A 21,447-nucleotide genomic window follows, 5' to 3' on the forward strand; every position below is an offset into this window, starting at 1 on the left:
GGGACCGGGTGGAGCGGTGGCATCAGGAACAGTGCCGACCACGAGACTGTGATCCCGGCGTGGAGGAGCCGGAGTACCGTCGGTAGCAGCTCCTCCGTGATTGACTCCGACGGGCGAATCCACGACAGCGAGTGCCGGCAATCAACGCCTGGGACTGTGAGAGCGGTGCCGCGGCAGGATCCTGTAGCGAGATGAAGAACGGGAACGGCGTTGACGCCCGTATTGCGACAGGCTACGGTAGCCTCTCAGAGATGAGGACCTCCGGTGCCGTTTGTTCCGGTCTCAACTGGGCCCGCATCCCTCAAGGTGGAGCGGTGCCTGGAACTCCTGTTAGTCGGAACCCAGCCAGACAACCTGGTGGGGGTCGACGGGGACCAGCGCGGGGCGGTCGCTGAGCAGTGGTGTCGGGAATATTCCCTAGACCGTGAATGGTAGTGACCAGTTGGCAACTGCGGAGTTCCAAGCGGTTGCTTGCCTCTGGACTGGGGAGCCAATGGTGGCGGTGCCCCTGCTACCGGCAGAGACATAACGTCCCGGGCCGTTTGCAGGGCCTCCGGCGTGGAGGGCACCTGGACATCCAGGGAGTTTGGCGCCGAGTGGGCCAGGCTGAGTCGGAGGCCTGGAGGCCGATGGGGATTGAGAACTGCCCAGCGTGGGTCTAGTCTCTCCCCCGGTCTTGCTCCAGTGTCTCAGCAGAGAAGACCTCTTCTTAGCCTTTTTGGCGTGCCCAGCAGATAGGGAGCGGTGCCGACTGGTTGAAGGTACCGAAGGGTCGCCGTGCACCGACACCGCGGTACTCGGTGCCGACTTGGAGCGGCGCACTGGAGTCGGGGTCAACGCCGACTCCATCCAAATTGCTTGGAGCCAAACGTCCCTTTCTTTCTTGGTCCGAGGCTTGAAGGATCTACAAGTCTTGCAGAGATCGCTGAGATGGGTTTCCCCCAAACAGCGTAAAGAGTCCGTGTGCAGATCACTCACTGGCATCGGCCGCCTGCAAGTGTCGCACGACTTAAACCCCAGGGCACGGGGCATGCCCTGACCCGGGCGCACTAAACTAAACTAAACTACTTTAACTACAGGTACTAACTAACTGTGAACGAACAAGAGTTCAAGAGGAAAGCTGCAGACAAGCTAGAGCAGAGCAGGTCCGATGCACCTTCACTGGCAGCAAGAAGGAACTGAAGGTGGGGGGAGCGCGCAGTGCCCCTTATACTGCGCCATAGAGGCGACACTCCAGGGATCGCTAGGGGCGCTCCCCTATGGGTACTGCTAGGGGAAAAACTTCCGGCACCAGTGCATGGGGCAAGCACGCATACCTCTTGTGGAATGCACATGAGCAATCACTTGAAGAAGAACCATAATTACGTAACCTGGCCAAGTGTTCATAAAACAGATTAGATGACAGAAGTTCGCAGTAATTAATAAATTAAAGTGCTTGCATTACTTTTTACAGCAATGTATGATAACAATAGATATTGGCTGTGCCAGTCATCTCTTAAAAAGTGGCTATTGTTAGTTAGCCTAGTGGTTTGTTGGCAGAATGCTTTTCTTTCATACAGAGAAGCCAAAACTGAGTCCCAAACTCTGTTTTCTCTATTCTGTGGAGAGGTAGTGGCATGACTATGATACTCACAATCTCTAGAGGGTGTGGAGAAGAAATTTATGCTGTTAACACTACAGGCTTCTTCAGGTGACAAATGCAAAAGTGTATCAGGCAGAAGGACTGATTCTTTGTGGATTAGAAAGAGATAGGTCAGATGGGAGACAGGGGGGTTGAGGCAGGAGAAGAGTAATAAACCATATAACCTCAGGAAAGGAGAACATTATTCCAAGAACCATAAACATTTCCATTCACACTATATCCATAGCCATGACCACAATGTTAGAGAGAGGTGGTTTTATTTATATATATATATATATATATATATATATATAGGTGCACTAGCCCCTATTCCAGTAATGGCAAACCTTTTTCATATTCGCGCCAAGAAATTACAAAAGAAGTGCTCACTCTCATATGGCATATTGTAGTGCAGCGGGGGGATTTGCTGCTGAATTTTGAAAGGCAGCTTTTTAACCCTAGACTTGTATTTTATTGTATTTTCATACTGCTGAGCCGTACAAGGTGTTGAGGCCTTGCAGGACAATATCCTGCTTGGAGTAGAAATCAAAGATGTAGAGTTCCTATTTTGTGGCATCTGTGGTTTGTTTATTTACAAAATGTGCACAGGTCATGTTTCCTTAACCAACAGTGGAAAAAAACTGCACATAACCTGCTGAAGTCTCAGGTCAGGCCCCACTAGTCTGTGCCCAGAGCAGCTGCCTGGAGTCTCTGTCCAGGACTCCCCCAGAACTCAAATAAATCCAGCTGCTTAAACACATTCTGTGCCGCTTTTCCCCCTTCAGCACCTGCACTTTATACCTGGGAAATCCCTAGTCCAAGGCCTGGCTATTAACCCTATTTGTGTGCTCCAACTCTGCAATACCAAGGAAGCTGAGAAATGTCTAATGGTCCAGCTAAAGACCTTTAACTCACATAATACCCTTACTGACTGACAGCAGTTACTGCATAGCGTCTGTAATTCCTTCTATGAAGCGTTTCATCATGGCTGCTCATACATCAATGACCCCTAATTTCTAACTTGTCTGCCAGAACTTTCTGAAAACATTTCCCTTGACTTCCTATGTATATCAAAATATGGTTGGTGCATTTCTTTGCTTGTGCCAGCATTGTCCATGAAAGCAGCTGAGTTTTCCAGATGTTTCCTCAACAAAGGGAAGTAATTTAGCTTTCCCCTGTCCAAGTCTTTCTTGAATATTTCCAGCTTCATTTCATAAGCTTTAATGCTATCAAACATGTTGCTACTCTCATCTAAACAAAATGCCAGGCAAATAATTTCTAAGCTGCTCACATTTTCATTCATATGCTGGACTCTGTCTTGAACCAGATTTCTGTTGCATGGTTACCCTTTAATGAACTGGGGAGCCTAATGTTGAGTCATGGTGTGATGTTCATAGGATGAATGCAGGGCCATTGGAAAGATGGGTGGAGGAAGCAAAGCTGTAGCAGCAAGAGGTATGGCTCCCCCTCTCTTCTCCCTCCCCACTCCTGATGGGAAGAAGAGTGAATCCTATTTCCCTTACCAAGCATGCTCTCCCTTGTCTTGCACCTCCTTCTCCTGCCATCTCCAGCAGGATTCCCCCTTCTCAGGGAGGACTCTCCTTACCTCAATTTTTGGACCTCCAGAAGGATTACCCTCTTATCTCCTCCTCCAAGCAGGAGCTCCTCTCCAGACAGAACCCCTTTATCTTTGGGAAGATCCACAGGCCTCTCCCTGAGGGTCAGTTCCTAGAAGCAGCTGCTGCCAGTCTTACAGCAGGTCCAAATGGAAAAACAGCACCCAAGAGGGCGCTGTTTTCAGTCTGCCGCAGGAGGCAGCGTCCCAAAGTATGGGGAGGAAGAGAGACAACAGAGCAGCTGCCCCAGTTTCAGGAGTACAAGGTGTAGTTCAACTGGCTACACCATGGTAGCAGCATTTCAGCCCTCTGTTATAACAACAGACTGCCAGGGGGCTGGTCAATAAATGTGGACAGTTAAATCCACTCCTGCAGGGAGTCTGGCTGATGTAGAAGTGATAGTTGTAAGTGTTGCAGTTATCTAGTGGCCATCTAAATCTTTACACACAAGAATGAAAAATGAAACAAACCACCACCACATGAATGATATTTTAATTCCTACCGTCAGGGTACAAAGAAACCCTTCCCAATGTATTTTTATTCTCATTCAACTTCCACAACTAACCTTTCCTGAGCAAGATGGTTTGGCATGCAGATGGCTAGAGCTGGCAAACAGGGATAAGGCTAATCAGGCATGCAGCTACTGGGGGGAAATCTCTGTTCATGTCCTCAGCGGGTGCATATGATGTGTCAAAAAGTCTGGCATAGAGGAGAGTGATGAGAGGAACGAGATAAGGAAACACAACAGTGCACAAGACCTGTTATAGGTTAGAGACATGGAACGATTGTGATTTCAAATACAGCAGAGAAAATTTTTAAAATGGCAACAAAAAATCTATTTCCATTTTTCAGATTATTTCTTTTCTTTCTTGCATATTTCTGTGTTTATGTGGCAAGCAAAACTTGTCTGTGTACCAAAGGCTGCATGCTGCCATGGTCCCCCATTACTTCTCTGCTCCCTTTATTCTCAAAAGACATAGTCCAATTTTAGCTAGCAATTGCAGTATGGACATTATGTAATATTATAGACTGAACTGAAGGCAGGTGCAACTCTATGCCTAGGGTAGATAAAGTAAGGACCTGATCCAAAGCTTTGTCCAGGCATTGCATCAGGCCCTACAAATGAGTTAACCTTTACCTAAGTTAAGGATAGTATGTTCATATAGGGCCCTAAATCATAAGGGCACTTAAGGCTGTGAGTAGTCCCAGTGAAGGCAACAGGACTACTCATGTGCTTACAGTGCAGCTGGCTCAGGGTCTTGGGTCAAGGCTTGCTACATGCTGCTGTAAGTTTCCCAATGCTGCCATCTACCGACCAGCTTTATTAGTGCTTGCAAGTTCAAACTGCTTTCAAGCCAACACTGACACAGCAAACCACCACTAACCAAAGAAAGAGTGGCTATAACCTAACCTCTTTCCTGTTTTAAGCTCTCATACAATAAGTGCACAACACTGACATTTTAACATGACACTAGTAATATGCCATACTAAAGATAAACTTGCACATGTGCTTATTATTAAATGGTTCCTCATGGCATTAATATACAAATAGTATTCCTGATTCTTTACATTAACAGCTGTGGTGTAATGGCTTTATTTTTATGATGTGCCTTAACTACAGGGCTTGGTGGTACACAACATTTAGAACAAATAAGCAGGACATCTTGGGGCTGCTATGCTAGCTCTAAAGCACTATGAATTTTGGTGAATTTTAAATTAACAGAAATCTCTTAATTCATTTACCTAGTGAGATGCTTCCCACGCTGGAAAGCAAGAGCAGCAATAGCTAATCGCAGAGACACTGGGTGAGCTGGAGAGGCAGAATGGGGAGAGCAGCAAAAGTTACTTGATCTTTGGAAACATTGATGGTATCTGCTCTTTCCTGTAACTGTTACCCACCCAAATTTCCAATTGTGGGTGGGTAAGGGAGATAGGGAAGGTGAGCAACAGGATAAGGGCAAATTATGCACTGTCCCAGGTCAGCTAAGGGCACGCAGGGGCAAGAGGGTGAGTTTAATCTGGAGGGAGCAAATTTGAGAAAAAAATTGAGAGGATTATTACTATTAATTATGTTAGCATAGCATGTAGGAGACCCAGTCATAAACCAAGACCCCCACTGTGATAGGCACCGTACAAAACAGAACAAAAGACAGTTCCTACCCCCAAAGAGTTTAAAAACTAAGTAATAAAACAAGAGACAGCTCGCTACAGCCAGGCTGGTGTGGGAGTCAAAGTAAACAATGAAGCAATACTGGTCAGCATGATAGGCTGCAGTCTTAGTACAGCAGCAGCCAAATCTATGTCAAGTGTTTTGCCAAGATAATTAAATTTAAAAGATACAGGTAGAACAAACAAAATTTGAAAAGACAAGAAACAGAATAAGTCTGCTTTCAAGCAGATTATGATTAAAATAGAAACACTGAAATTGAGTTACTTTTAAAAAGCATATGTTGGTGCAAGTAATAAATGCATTGTGTTTATCTGACTGGTAACATTCAATAAAAATATTGATCATAGGCTCCAGGCCCCCTTCCTAAAATGTAAAAGTACCATAGACAAGGATTAAATTAGATATCAAGTAGTAAAAGGGTAAAACAGTTCAAAAAACAAAAACAAAATAAACCTCTTAACCCCTCATACATCTAACATGACCTCAAGCATGTTGCCTACTTGCTGTCTGTCTATTCCGGTTTTATCTTTGACCCTGCACATGCTCACATCCTTCAGGGCAGAAGCTGTATTTGTACAGCCCCTCACACAAAGGGACCACAAACTACATCAGCACAAACAATTATATAGCTCTTTAAGTACTGGGTATTTCTTGTTACAAATAATGATTACTCTTAGAAGAGCTTCTACAGGTTTGGTGTTCAGATAATTATCTAGAATTTGGGATGTTTATTTGCAAATATGATCCCCAAAGGTTCTACAATCTTCCCCAGCCTGAACCACTCTTCTTCCTACACTTGTCTTGTCTGTGTGCAGGATGCAAGGGGGGTAGCAGACTACTGGCAGTGTTGTTTGGAGGGCAGAGGGCAATAGATTTGTTTTCCTTCTCTAGCAGCATTTCCTTTCTGTAGCTAGGGAAGCCCTCAGATCTCCTACCTTTTGTTCATGTGCCCAAAGTTTGCTTGCATCTTCCCCTGCCTCAGTTCCTCTTGTCCTCCTTTCCACTCACTCCAATTTGCTTGGCCCAGGTCTCTGCTACATTAGCCTCAGCTCTAAGGTATGATGTCTGGGTTAGTGGAAGGAAAGAAGTTAACCCTCTCCTTTCACTTTTTCATTCAGTGGCAGCCTGCTCTCCTTGTCTTCATTCTCTGAGATTGCACTGGATAGAAGTAGCTGAGATAGGGGAGAAAATTATAGGACTCTCACCTGCTTTACACAGAAGCTCCCACTGGCAGAAGGCCAAAAAATTAAAGAAAAAAAAAAAAATTGTTTTTGGTAACAGCCCTACTGGTTGACTAGAATTGTGCCCAAAAGGGAGTTCAAAACCCTGGACAGTACCAACCAAACAACAGGACAGCTGGTACATATGTAGAGATTAGCAGCTTAGTTGAGAATAGCCTTGAGATCACCACTACTAGATATTAAAAAAAACCCACACACACACACACCACACCCCCAACTTCCCTGCTATTTGAAAAAAAAACACCTAAGGATACTAGTTGTGTTTTGCCATGTAGCTGCTAGACTGAGGTGTCTAGCCTTTGAGAGAAGGATTGTGGCTCAGCCAGAAATACTGCACTCAACTACACAACTTTTATTTATATATAAACTTAAGGGAACAGATCTGTTGCACTAATAAAGCTTGGAGTGGGGATAAAAGTATGCTCCTACAGGTACACTAAATTGGTGGCCTGGCTCTATACTTCCTCCTCCTTCCCCTGCTCCATCCGGGGGAAGTGTGCTCCTGGAATTCTTCTGTGTTCCCACTGCATGCAGCTTCCCTCATACAGATGTGTTGCTAGGCAGCATGAGTCACTCAGTTAGAAGGCATGGCACAGAGGCAGGAAGGATGGTTCATATCCTATGAAAGGAAAGTATGGGGGATTTCCCTGAAGATACCACACTAGCCCTGCTTCTCTCCACCTACCAAAAGTTGCTAGTAATACCTGGCAGAACGGGATTGTTCTACACTCAGATGGAAAGTAAATTTTTAAAATGAAGTTAGCATCATGGATCACTTTAAAGTAACTCCAGTAGCCAGAGGTACTCACTTCCTAGGAATAGGTTGCAAGTGCACAAAAAGCTTAAGATGGACACCACAGAAAGATGAACAGCAAATAGCATTGTAACAGTCTGATCCAATCCCCATCTCCTTTAAGAATTCTAGACCAAGTTTCCCTTAAGTGTTCATTTCACAGCCCCCTTCCCCACTTTTTTGAACAAGCCTGCCTTCCTGGATTAGAGCTTTCCTATCAGCCTAATTACTCCAGTGCCTGTGAGCTGTGGTAGCTATGTCAGCAGGAGCTCTAGTGAACAGTGCTATCCACACCAATGCTTGGGTTGGTGTAACTTATGTCACTAGGGCAGGGGCTTTTTTTTTTTTTTTTTTTAAAAAGCATACCCCTGGGCAACATAGTTACACTGACATAAGTGAGTGTGGACATAGCCTAGTCAGTCAATACAGAATTACTGTGCCCTCATTACCTTATGAGGTATTTCATCTGTTTGCCAAGAGACATGCATATCCAGTAGTGATTAAGAACAGATGGATGTTTTAGAGCACAGAATAAAAGTTTAGAGAGCAGCTCTAAAATGGATATTCTACCCCTATAGGTCCTAGTTTTGGGCCACTAACTTAAGCGTTAGAGCATTGTTACCCATGCTTTGGGCCTCCAGTTCCTGTTCTTGTTTGAAGTGCTATTTTATCTATTATGTCTCATTGCCCTCTGGTGATTAACACCCTTATGAGGCCTACTTTGGGTGTACAGTCATGTTACTGTTAACTCTGCTGGTATGAAGATCCACATTGAAAGACTAATCCAGTCACTTTAACAGCAGAAGAGTTTATTTATCCTATTAAGTACAGGAAATCACTAACAGCTTAACTTATAGGCACAGGTTAAACAAGCCATGTAAAGCATTTTTTACTGAACACGTGAAAAAATCAGGGCCTAAGAGTCCAAAGACAGTTGTCAGAACAGTTCCTATTAGAGTCTGAGCTTATTTCTCTTAAACTCTTCTGATGTTGTTTGTGTATGCTGGAGGTGGAAGTAGTTCTGAAGAACTGTTTAAACTGGCCAAACCAGCTAGGGATTGGATTTAACAAGCACTGAAGCAATGAAAGATTGAAACTGCATTTACTGATGTGCTATTAGACTGCCTTCCTTCAACTCCCTCTTCAGCATCTCAGGCAGACTTACAGAGAGCCACAGCAGAAAAGCGAACTTCTCCTCTCTCACGTTGTGTGAACTGTCTGCAGATCTTGGCAGAACCCTTAAAGAGAAGAGTTCTTATTTAGTACTCCTATAGGCTGCAGTAATACACAGCCAGTATGCAATATTCTCCAAAAAGTTAATCAAAAACACCTGAATCTGTGTGCCATCCTTGTTAAGCCAAGGGTATTTGTTAGCTAGAGACTGTTTTGAACCTAGCCCCGTAGCACCTGCTTACTATGCTACCTAGAGGCTAGTGATACTGTTTGAGGCTTTTCAAGCCAAGTGACTGCTGTGCTAGCAGACCAACTGCAATTGGCTCAAGAAGGCATGCTGCAGAGATGCAGCTTTAGAATCCCCTGGATCCATAGACACTATGAACTCATAACTGAAGTAACTGAGCCTACCTTCAATAGCAAGTCATCTGAACTTTCTCCATGATTTATAGGGAATGGCATGCGTCCATCTATAAAGAAACAACCTCATTACTTGACAGCACAGTTGTTTTTTTAAACGTTAGTTCTATGCTGTCTGATTTTGGTGTGTTTGTAGACAGCTGTTTCCTGAACCCACACCTCCTAATCATTCAGGAGCTATTATAGCAGAGCAAGACTCTTTATTGGTAAGGTCAGTAAAGTGTGGCCACAACGTGGAATTGAAGGAGGCAAATTTGTTAACCCCCTACTCTAGGAGAATACTAATTTTTGGTGGCCTCAGAATGCGGCCACAAACTCTTGCTGGTGGCCACACTGACAATTTTTCCTAAAATATTTAATTAACTTCAGGAAAACCAAATATGCACATACACATGTCCAAATCATTGCAATCTACATAGGGTTTTTCAGACTAATAAAAAAAAGGTACAGTGGTCTATTCTTTAGTGGACATAAACAGAATAGAAACACATAAGGTGCTTTGCATATTCTTGTCTTTTAGTTGTTTCTTTTACTTTTTTTTTTAATATATAAACTTGCTAGATAGTAAGTCTGCTACAAAAAGTGATAATTTGTATGTTTGTTAATATCACTTGTCACGGCAGACTTACTCAGCCCCAGGCAAGTCCTGGGACAAATTAAGCCCTGGATGGGGAGGTGGGCAGGGAGGCCATGGGGCACAGGGACGATGGTGTGGGTGGTGAGCCTGGGACTGGGTGGCTGAAGCCTGAAGCCCTGTGGCTGAAGCCCATCCCCCAACCCCCAGGGAAGTGGGGAATTCAACAGCTGTCTGCACCTCCAACATTTGTGTCTCTGGAGGGGGGCAGGGCCCAACCCCTGCTGGTGCCCCTGGGAGAGGGGCCACTGCTTCCCTCCCCAGTCACAGCCCAGGAGCTGTGGCTGCAAGAAAAGCCTCCGGTGGCTGCATTTGAGAAATGCTGTGATCTAGAGAGCCTGAAACATTGAGAGTCTAGCCGTTTGGGAGGGAAAGCAGGAAAAAAAAAAAAAAAAAAAGACAGCTCTCAGATATTGGTTTCAGGATATTTCCAGTCAGAATGGGTTGCACAGGGATTTATCTAGTAAGCAACTTAGAGACCCATGTGTTGATTACAAACAAGCTTGATTTTCACCATGAAGTAAAGCCACAGTTAAATAGCTAGCTACTACATCAGCCTACTCCAAATACAGATTTATATAACCCTACCCAATTCATACAGGTGTCCATCCACATTGACAAACAGAATAAAATGGAAGTTCACTTTATCCTCTTCTACCTGGAGAGAGAGAAGACAGAATCAGTGTAAGATGGCGTAGCTGTATCTAATAGCAAACTAATCTATGAAGTTAATTACTTTGGGCTCCAGTTTGTTGGAGAATCTGGATCTGGCTCTGCATTTGTGAAATACAAGTTAATACCTAGATGTAACAAATTCTCTTTATTTTATAGACAGGGAATAGAAAAAGGAGAGAAGCAAGTCATCTGAAGGTCATGTAGTAGCCCAAGTCAGCAATAGGACTAAGGCTCTCAGCTCCTCCCATACTTGCTCAAGGATGGCAGTTTTTGTAAACATCAAAATCGGACAGAGGAAGTTTTCTGAAATCCTCTAAGTAACTTAGTCCAAGACCCATTTGGGCAATAAGGAGCTTCTAAAAGTTTTATTCAGACTTGTGAAAGGAGTTCTGTTACTTCCCTATTTGCCTTTTTTAATGGAAGGAATGGTATAATGCAGTGCTGTCAAGCTGGAGCAAGACCATGATCCAAAGAACCTCTCCCTTTCCCACCTATTAGCTGTATTAATAGAGAGATACAGCACTGTAGTCCCTATCATCATAAACTAAGTCTCATGTGCAAAGCTTACTTGACATTGGCCTTCTTGTGCAACAGCATTATGGACTTCCTGAATAGCCTGAAGAGAAAGTAGATACAGATTAATATACCCCAAATGTTAACTGCAATAAGACTTTCCTAATCCAGTAATTCTCATACCTTGTTATTTTCAAGATGTTTTGCTCTCTCTGCAGGAGAGAGATCAGCTGTTTCCTTGAGAAACTTCTTCAGGGCTGATCCATCATCTGTGCAAGAGTTTGCCACGGTTAGACAATCAATGTTTTCATATATAGGTTATGAGCGAGTCCAACTCAAGCTATGTTTGTGTAACATTCTATAGTATGTATATTCATATCTGTAAACTATGTATCTAGGCTGCCCAGTACACTCAGTTTTAGAAACTCATGCTACCTTCAAAAATAACAGGAGTACTTGTGGCACCTTAGAGACTAACAAATTTATTTCAGCATAAGCTTTCGTGGGCTACAACCCACTTCTTCGGATGCATATAGAGTGAACCATATATTGAGGAGATATATATACACATATATACACACACACATACAGAGAGCATGAACAGGTGGGAGTTGTCTTACCAACTCTGAGAGGCCAATTAAGTAAGAGAAAAAAAAACTTTTGAAGTGATAATCAAGATGGCTCAGTACAGACAGTTTGATAAGAAGCAAGTCTGTACTGTCTGTACTGAGCCATCTTGATTATCACTTCAAAAGTTTTTTTTTCTCTTACTTAATTGGCCTCTCAGAGTTGGTAAGACAACTCCCACCTGTTCATGCTCTCTGTATGTGTGTGTATATATATCTCCTCAATATATGGTTCACTCTATATGCATCCGAAGAAGTGGGTTGTAGCCCACGAAAGCTTATGCTGAAATAAATTTGTTAGTCTCTAAGGTGCCACAAGTACTCCTGTTATTTTTGCGGATACAGACTAACACGGCTGCTACTCTGAAACATGCTACCTTCAGTACTTACTGAAGTATTGCAACATACCTAAATTCTAAACTTGAATTAATTTTAGGTCAAGGCCATGGAATCAGAGTCACCATATGCCATCAGATACTACTGCATCTGATAAGTGACTGAGCACCATTATATTTGGAATGTTAACCCTAAACACCTGGTGGTTTTCTACTCCCTTTCCCCCTGCCCCACAAAAGGGCTTCCAGATTAATTCTGGACTGAGCAGTCAAAGTGTTTATTCCAATTCCCAGTTGAATACTACTGAGTTAGGTGGTGTTTGATGCTCCGACTTCATGAAGTCAAGAAAAACAAACAAGAAAAAAACCACACAACTCTGCCTAGCTTCTAGTGTCCCAGTAGAATCTATTTCTAGAAAGGGGACAGAATTTCTCTGTGTGCTTTAACTGAGAAGTCTGGTGCATGAGCCAGTTTACAATCCAGCTCCTTGGTTGCATAACTACTCAGATAACCCCCTTCAACTTGGGGTAACTTGAAACCCCAACACGAGTAGCTGCATCAATTTGAAAGACTACTATTTTACAGTCACTTTCCTGACTAAATTTAGGTGTGAGCAGGAGTGAATGAGTAGGTATTCTAGTTATTAGCCATGCCAGGTTTTCCTGAAATGAATAGTGGGTGCCACCCTACCATACTGGGTATCCCTACAGTTTATCATTCTAAGACAATAGCTAAACCAAGCACCCTTTTGCTAGAGAGAGCCTCACAGGTGCCAGCAAAGATATTTCATTGCTCTAGATTTATCATGCAAGAGATACAGTAACTCTTCACTTAAAGTCATCCCAGTTAACATTGTTTTGTTGCTGATCAATTAGGGAACATGCTCCTTTAAAATTGTGCAATGCTCCCTTCTAATGTCATTTGGCAGCTGCCTGCTTTCTCCACTGCTTGCAGGAAGAGCAGCCCATTGGAGCTGGCTGGTGGGGGCTTGGAACCAGGGTGGACTAGCAGCTCACTCTCCCCACCCCAAAACCACCAATTGGCAGTTCAGCTGTGTCCCTCCCTCCTCCCCCATGTGCTGCTCCTGCCCTCTGCCTTGGAGCTGCTCCAAGAGACTCCTGCTTGTTGGGGGAGTAATGTCAGGGTGTCCCCCTCCCCCTGCACCCCACTTACCCCTTCTCCATATAAAGCAGGGAGGGGACATGGAGGGAGAGAGAGCGCTTGGGGCAGCAGCTACTGTCTCAACTTCCGGAGCCACTTAAAAAGACAATGCACTTAAGAGTGGGTCAGCTTACTTAAAGGGGCAGTGTGCATCTCTCCCCCACACACAAGGTGTGGGTCTGTCTCGGTCTGCTATGCTGTCTCCCCTCCCTCCTGTTTGTGCTGCCTTGATGAGAGTCAGCATTAACAATGTGTTAAGCCTTGAGGGCTCAGCCGAGTGCTAGTTCATCATTTAGCAGCAAGGCATTCCCTAGGAAATATCCCTCCCTCTTCCACCCTCTAACTTCACCACCTCAACCAAGCTTCACAATCATCATAGCTATGAACAGTATTAAATTGTTTAAAACAGTGTTTATCTCTAGAATATATAGTTTGTCTGATGAAAAAAAAGTTTCCCTGGAACCTACCCCCTGCCCCCCATTTACATTAATTCTTATGGGGAAATTGGATTAGCTTAACATTGTTTCACTTAAGTCGCATTTTTCAGGAACATAACTACAATGTTAAGCAAGGAGTTACTGTACAAGTAACTTCACAAGCTTGTGTTGGACACCAGTAATTTGTAAACTTTCTATATGGAGAAATCCCCAGCCATTGATGTATGTAAACCCAGGCAAGTGGTACACCTCTACCTTGATATAACACGGTCCTCAGGAGCCAAAAAAAAAAATCTTACCGTGTTATAGGTGAAACCACATTATATCGAACTTGCTTTGATCCATTGGAGTGCGCAGCCCAGTCCCCCCGAGCACTGTTTTACTGCTTTATATTGGTCATGTTATATTGGGGTAGAGGTGTATTCTTATGCTAATTAGATCCAATTTCTATTGGATTACCTCCCTTTAGATCAGATCTCCCAGCACTTCAGGTACCAAGAGTCAGACTCAATGTAGAAAACACACTGTTGTCCAACCTCAGAGACTAGCATATTCCCCTTCTGTTACTCAAGTAGCAGTGGGTATAGGTCACTCAGTTATGGGCAGATACCATAAGCCATTGAAGTCTAAGTTTCTTGTAGTGAAATGTTAAGGGAAGAGCTCTCTAGTCAGATCTGATCTTCTCAAACCTAGTCTTAGCAATATAATAAATTAAGTAGCTAGTGTAAGAGCTCTTTAGCTACAGCGGGTCCGGGGTACATAGATCAGTGAGTGGCCTAATGAGGAAGTTCCCTTTTAAAGGAAAAGGGCTCAATATCTATACTCACCAAATGCAAATTTATCTTGGTTATTAGCAACTGCATGTATCAGGCCAATTGTCCCACAGGAATTGCCAACCGTCTGTTTCAAAAAATACACTTTAGAACTAACTTCTTGTCCCTTCAATTCTTCAATCTGTTTTTTCCTGAAGTTTTCATGCTGCAAATAAGTACGTACATCAACAGTTTGATTTTCTAGACATCTTAAAATCCTTTACAGAGTCTAACAGGGAAGTCAGTTGTGGAAGATCACTTCCCCTCTGATGCTTTCTAATGTAACCAGAAAGCCATCCTTTTTGGAACAAACCCACATGATTTTACTTCTACTAGGAGGACATTGGTCTAGTACTGCATAATGTACATGTGGTGCATGAGCCAAGTTGTAGTATGGGACTCCACCTAATAGCCCAGAGGAAACAGTTATCAGCGATACAAAAGTTGGCATGAGAAATCAAGTTCCAAGGACTCATTACTGTCCAATCCACTCAAGAGCTTGCTAAGTTAGAGCCAGAATTTTTTGTAGCTGGCTTCCCTAATCAGCTGTATTTCATATATTTGGAGACAATTAGTGTGGGAGAGATGTTGCTCATACAAAGAATTGTTATATTTACCTCCTCTATTCTCATCCTCAAGATACCTTTAGCTTCAGCTGAGCCAGCTACAGGACCAGCAATATCAGAATGTCTCCCCCATGCTCCCAGTAGTTTCAGCTCCTTATTTGCTATTAAATTAGCATACAGTTATAGTCTAGACCACTGACTGTCATTCTAGTAAATTTGAGGTTTTAACTGTGCATCCAAGTTTATAGCCTCTTGTCAAGTATGAATTCATATTAGAATTACTATGAGTGAGCAGCCCCCCTTACTGCCAACTTAGACAATAGCAAAGTGCCAATACACTGATACAGTATTCTGACTTGTAAGCTTTGAGATAACTAGTACTGTTTCAGTAGATCTAAAAAGCTATTCTTCCCTTGAAGAATCCCTAGACTCTATTCTAATTAGACAGTCATGTGGTCAAGCAGATTACAGGTCTTCTGAGGAAGCCCCAGTGACAGCAAGATATCACCTCAGTCCAGTACATTCACAGTATTAATTCATTCCTCAACCCAATCTAAGTGAAATAAATTACCCTTGTGTCATAATTTACATAGTAAACTGAAAACAAGAGTCCTGTGGCACCTTATAGACCAACAGATGTTTTGGAGCATAAGCTTTCGTGGGTGAATACTCACTCCATCAGATGCATGACACCCCCCATTCAGATTTTGTCTTGAAGAATGCATACATTAGCTAATTCATTGTCTATCTAATAGACAGATGCAGGTCAGAAGTCTGGATATCAGGTCTTGGAACTTTCATTTCCTGACTGAGAATTTAGTAGGAAGTGATTTATTTGGTTCAGTTGTACCACCTGCCAGATAGCGTTGCCATGTTAGTTTTGGAGTAGGGAAAGAGACACAGCATTCTCTTCTACAAGTCTAAGTAGGTCTGCCTTCTTTGTTTTGTCAAGTTAGTATCTGGGTTAGAGAAACCTGCTTCTGCAGATTTAAGGGAGCATCAATTTAAAGAAAGAATTTCAGGTAGAGACCTACAGAAGAACGTATTTGAACATTACGGACTTTGCACAAAGTATCTATTAATTGCAATGCACATTTAGGTGTTGCATCATGTTAGTTTACCACACATCACAGTAAGACACTCCTGGGGTGGGCCACCTGCCAGTGCCAAGCAGCACGTGTATCCCATAACATCACACAAGGGAAGAGAATCAGTGGGGTTTCTGTTTAGTATCACCTATATAGTAGGTTTAATCTCAGATATGAAAAAGGAAAACAAAGGCCCCTGCTGATTCAGCAGGCTGTCTCCCCTGCACAGGGATAGCACTGCAGAAATGGCAGCTGCTGCCCCTCCCCATCCCAGGTACCTACCTGGGCAGTAAGAGGAAAGAGCAAGAGCAGGGCACAGGCCGGGGTGGGCACTGAGCTCAGCAAGTCTTCCTCAAACCCCAGCACATCCACAAAGCACCAGCCAGGGGCAACTCCCAGCCGGGACAGCACCTGCAGGGAGAGAGACATGAGGCACGGGATACCCAGCTCGCTGTGTGCTCATCAGGGAAGGGTGGGAGTAAGCAGGGGCCCCCAGCCCAGGGACCCACCCCTCACATCCCAACACAGGCAGCCCCACCCGCTGTACAGCCATAAAGGAGTCAGCCCGGGCAGCAAGACCCGCGGCCAGACCGCCCCTCCCCGGCCCGCTTCCAGCCAGTGACACAGCACAAACCGCGGGGCCGCAGCGCCACCTGCCGCCGAACCCAGGACACGGCCCCGCACGTGGGGCGGACTCAGAGGCGGGCAGCGCTCGATGGGGCGCCCGGCCCCACCCCGACTGCAACCCCCTCCCACCCCCTCCGTGGCGGCCCCGCAGTGCGCGCCGCGCCCAGCCCCCCTGCGGAGGCGTGACGGGGCAGCCGCGCCCCGAGACATCACGCTCCGGCCCCACTCCGGCGGGGATGGAGGGAGGCGAGAAGAAGCCGCTCCCGCCTGCTGCTCCGGCCCGACAGCCCCGCGGCTCCTCCGGCGCCGGCCACTCACTTTGTTCAGCATCTGCAAGACAAAGCGGATGAGAGAGTGGGAGACCCCAGCAGCCCCGCCCATCCCCCAACCCTGCTCCCCACCCAGGTCTTCGCCCAGCAGCCCTGCCCCCCCCAGTCGCCCAGCCCTGCACCCCACCTGTCACCCGGGGCCCAGCGCCACTCCCACCCCGATCTTCCAGGCAGCCCTAATCCAAACCCCTCTCCCCGCTGCACCCGCTCACCTCGGGGTTAATCTCCATAGGCTGCCACTGCATGGTGCACGACGTCGATGGCTACGAAGCAGATACCGAAGAGGAGACTCAATGGGACCGACTGCTCTGCAAACACAGGAGCCGCCCGCCCAGCGCTATATACCGCCGGGCCGACTCACTCCGGGCCTCTGCAGGGGGGAGGAGGAGGAGCAGGGGCAAAACCAATCCAGGGGGAAACACTCGGCTGCTCATCGCTGTCCGTTTCTCCCCCCTCCCCCAAAGAAACAATGGTACTTCCCACCCCCCACCCACCAAACCCTCCAATGCGTTTCCCTGGTGCGGTAATGGCAGGTTCATGCCTGTGGGCTGTGTCTGGAGCGCGCAGCGGGACAGGGCTGGTCCCCAGGTCTCCTGATCCTCTGTGTGGACGTTGCCAGGAGCAGGAGAAAAACACGTGGTGTTCAGCAAGAGCAACAGGGGAGCAGGTTTGCCAGGGGTGTGGTGCCAGAGAGGACTAGGGTGATGCTAATGTCATATCTACCCCGGGTGTTGTTAGGCGGAGTGTGGGGTCATGCTGCACCGTTTATTCCCGGAGTATCATGGATTAATGTATTACCGGGTAACTGCAGAAGTGTATTATGTTCTAGGCGAGCGCTGTGACGCAGCACTAGAAAAACACATGGAGAGAGGTTATCTTGCAATCATGGGAAGTCTGTATTTGACTAGTCCACGACCTCCATTGTGTTGCTCAAAATAGCAAGGTTAAAAAAGAACCCCACCCCCAACCAAATAGTGAATAAAAATCACGAAGAAAATACTTGAGAAAACGGCAGCTTCCAAACCCTGCCATCACTTCCCCCTCCCCACAAGCCTTGTGTGAAATTCTAGCTCTTTGCTGCTCTTGATGGGAATGGACAGATTAACCACTTCATTGCTGGCAGAGGGATCCAGAGTTATTCCTACATAATTTTATAAATGCTAGGGTACCTTGGGGTTGAGGAAGGTTTCTTAAATCCCATGTACTTTCCCCTCCCAACTCCCCCACTAGAAGGCTCCATGAGACTTTCTTCAATCTTACACTTCAATTTTTTCCTATTTTTCAAAAGAAAAATGGGCTTTATTGCTACTGCTCCCTGCCTCAGTGCCTTGACCACTGAAAGGTACCAAAGGGAGGGCCAGACAGCTGACTCAGCAGCCAAGATGCTATGCTGCAAGTACAAGGCAAAGCAGACATGACTCCTCCCTAACTGACACAGCCTCCCCTGCTCCTGTAGTGCAGGTAAACATCACTCCTCAAGTGCTGAGGAGAGTAGCAACAATGGTTTCATGAACTCCTACAGGTAGAAAGTAATGGTTTATACCAGTGGTTCTCAAAGTCGGTCCGCCGCTTGTTCAGGGAAAGCCCCTGGCGGGACAGGCCAGTTTGTTTACCTGCCGCATCTGCAGGTTCAGCCGATCGTGGCTCCCACTGGCTGTGGTTCACTGCTTCAGGCCAATGGGGGATGCGGGAAGGGCGGCCAGCACATCCCTCGGCCCACGCCACTTCCCACAGCCCCCATTGGCCTGGAGCCGCGAACCGCGGCCAGTGGGAGCTGCGATCGGCCAAACCTGCGGACGCGGCAGGTAAACAAACTGGCCCGTCCCGCCAGGGGCTTTCCCTGAACAAGCGGCAGACCAGCTTTGAGAACCACTGGTTTATACTGTTTGAAAGCTGGCAGTACAGTACAAGATTTCAGATAGAACACAACATTGGTTCTAGCTCTAGCAGTTTGCAGTATTAACAACCATTCAAATCAGGTCACAAGCAGGTTTGGCACACCAGTCAATTGACTGGTCTCAAAGAACATCAATTGATAGCGTATTATTTGTCCATGGTAAAATATTGTCAAATATTCCAACAAAAATGCTGTGATGTAGGCGGTGACCTATCTTTTTATTGCATCATGGCAACATCCTGTCATTTTTTAAACAATTCATTTCATTGTGTTTTGCATATTTCTAAGTTAACTCAGTTAAGTAACTTATTTTTTGTAATTAGGTGTAAGTATCTATCTAAGGCTAAGCCTATTGGAAACCATAAAGTCTTACTCTTTTGACTCTCTTGTTACTGTTCTAATAAATTAGGTCTTTAAAATATTTTACCATTTTTTACATTATTTGACCACTCAGTTCACCAATTATTTTTGGACTGGTCTAATACCCAACACTAGTCACAACTGAAGTAATAGGGAAAAGACAAGGTGACAATGAGAATTGTGCAACATATATGGAATTGCAATGGATTCCATTCTAATTATAGATAAAGCATAGTGATAGTGAAGAAAGGAAGCTCAGAGTAGGAAGAAAGTTCTAAAGAGAATGGGATAGGCTCTCTAGTTCCTTTCTTGGCAGTGGAGACCAGAGGTGCTTCAGCAGGGAGATTAAACTGGTGCTTAGGGAGAGGATAGCAGGGGTGAAGGAGGTGTGAGAGGGCCAATTTACAGGCAGATAACCTTGGAGGAAGATTGTCACTGAGGATCCAGGCTAAGGCCAAGACTTTAAGAAGATAACCCCTGAGAGTCAGTGCTTGGCAGAATAATGGAGAACTTGGGAGCACCCAGGATGGATTAAAAATTCAAGTGGGGGAAGGAGCAGATGTTGCTTTTGGTGTGTTTTGTTTGGCTGACAGACTCCAGGGAGAAGTGTTGGGGCTATTATCCTGACAGTAGAGTGGAATAGAAGAGGAGCCCTGGAGGGGTGGAAGATGTCTGATTAACAAATAGTGTCACATGGTGCACTGTCTGAGACACCAATATCCCATGAGAGAGACTTCAAAGTGACTTGAGTCATGAGAAGAGGCAGACCACTGCAGGGCCAGACTGGCTGTTACCAAGGGACAATGGAGAATGAGAGCTGGCTATGCCATGCCCAGCCATGAGAGGGCATGCCAGTGGTAAGTCTATGTTTCCACAGAAATATTGCTGTCTTATGTCAGAGTAAAGGCAGGGATAGTACATATTGCTATACCTCAGTAAAGAGTTGGTAAATAGTGCTGTATTTTCTATTTCTCTTGTTTCACAATACATCAGGTTTTTCACATAGTCACTGATCCCTGAAACCAGACTATAAAAACAGGTAATCTGCTAGACAAGATCTCTCAGTATTGCTAGAATCCTTGGCCAACCTATTCACATGTCTTTAGGATTAGCTCTGCATCTACTGGGAGGTACAGATACAGCAAACAACTAGAACACACACAGACAAATAAGTTGCCCTCTGCCCTCAATATACTCGTAGGATGAGATTTACTGCAGCTCCCTTTAGAGGAAGGTATAGCACAGATCTTACAACCCAGGGGAGGAAGAGTGAACCTGTCTCTAAACCACTTTTGCACCCTCTCATTTCTGGGTTGTTTGAGGGCTGGAGCAGTCCCTGGTGTATCTTATAGATCTGCTTTTGGGCAGAGGTACTTTGCAGAATGCCTGTAGTACTACAGGCCTGTGTCGTCTCCTCCAAGCTCCAGCTCTACTCTAGTGCACCCCTTGTGTCAAGGCTTTTGAGGGGCCTGCATAAATCTGGCCAACTGAAGGGCTCTTACAGTCTTTGTATGCCAGTGAAGCAGCACATAGGGGTTTTATCAGGAATGAAAAACCTCACCCATAATCTCTCTAAAAGGTGATCTGCCATGTCTATCAGCATGGTAATTTCAAAACACAAATACTGTAATAAAAATTCTCTTCATTTGCTATAAATAATTCTGCCCCCAGGAAAATGCAAAATTGTATACCTAAATCAACATCTTCACTAAGAGGAAGCCTATGTATGGGCCCTGGAGCTGGGGACACCACCTGGCCCATGGCCCAATCACTGTTTGGCCTGACCAAATTTGAGTACTGTTGCAATTTGGCGCAGTGGGCTGCAGCACCACTGTAGCGGCTCCTGTGTGCAGCGTGCCACATGCCAGGCCCTCAGCTGCGGGCTGCTGAAACTGTGGTGGCTCCTCTCAGCGCCGAGGATCTGCTGGAATCCTCACCTGGGGATGAGGCTCACCAGCAGGGAGAGCTAAGGTAAGGGGAGACAGGGGCTGCTGGGAGGGGATGGTAAGGGGTCTCTCTCAAGGACTGAGCCTCCTGGAAAGGAGTGGGTGTAGGGTTCATGAGCCAGAAGATGGGGTGCCTGAGAGGGGAAGTGGACTGTCAGGCAGGGGGTGTAGTGGCAGGATGGCTCAGCTCAGGGGCACAGTGCTATGGCTCCTGCTCCCCCTCCCCACATATGGTGTGCCGAAGCCCCTGCTGTGTAACACTTCTTTAAAGGAGATATCCTATCTCCTAGAGCTGGAAGGGACCTTGAAAGGTCATCAAGTCCAGGCCCCTGCCTTCACTAGCAGGACCATGTACTGATTTTGTCCCAGATCCCTAAGTGGCCCCCTTGAGGATTGAACTCACAAC

The 21,447-nt window shown here is 45.6% G+C and overlaps 1 protein-coding gene across 1 annotated transcript; it reads right to left on the reverse strand.

The window, feature by feature from the left end:
* Window positions 1-8,243: 8,243 nt before the first annotated feature.
* Window positions 8,244-17,083, reverse strand: UCHL1 (ubiquitin C-terminal hydrolase L1). The gene is made up of 9 exons (XM_065405221.1): window positions 17,051-17,083; window positions 16,828-16,839; window positions 16,165-16,293; window positions 14,244-14,394; window positions 11,040-11,125; window positions 10,908-10,959; window positions 10,257-10,319; window positions 9,026-9,084; window positions 8,244-8,679 (listed from the first exon to the last, which is right to left on the reverse strand). Exons 1-9 carry the CDS (start codon window positions 17,081-17,083, stop codon window positions 8,593-8,595), a joined length of 672 nt encoding a protein of 223 aa, XP_065261293.1. The 3' UTR covers window positions 8,244-8,592.
* Between the last annotated feature and the right edge of the window lie 4,364 nt (window positions 17,084-21,447).

Source organism: Emys orbicularis, chromosome 5 (assembly GCF_028017835.1).
Source record: "Emys orbicularis isolate rEmyOrb1 chromosome 5, rEmyOrb1.hap1, whole genome shotgun sequence".
Classification (NCBI taxonomy): domain Eukaryota; kingdom Metazoa; phylum Chordata; order Testudines; family Emydidae; genus Emys; species Emys orbicularis.

Bases quoted from the DNA above. Each gene is read 5' to 3' on its own strand.
- UCHL1 (XM_065405221.1), bottom strand. From the start codon at position 17,083: ATGCAGTGGCAGCCTATGGAGATTAACCCCGAG. The intron at 10,320-10,907 runs GCTTTGCACATG...TCCAGGTAGAAG, and splicing joins AGAAGGCCAATGTCAAGTAA to AGGATAAAGTGAACTTCCAT. The intron at 8,680-9,025 runs GTAGGCTCAGTT...CTTCTCTTTAAG, and splicing joins CAGATGACTTGCTATTGAAG to GGTTCTGCCAAGATCTGCAG.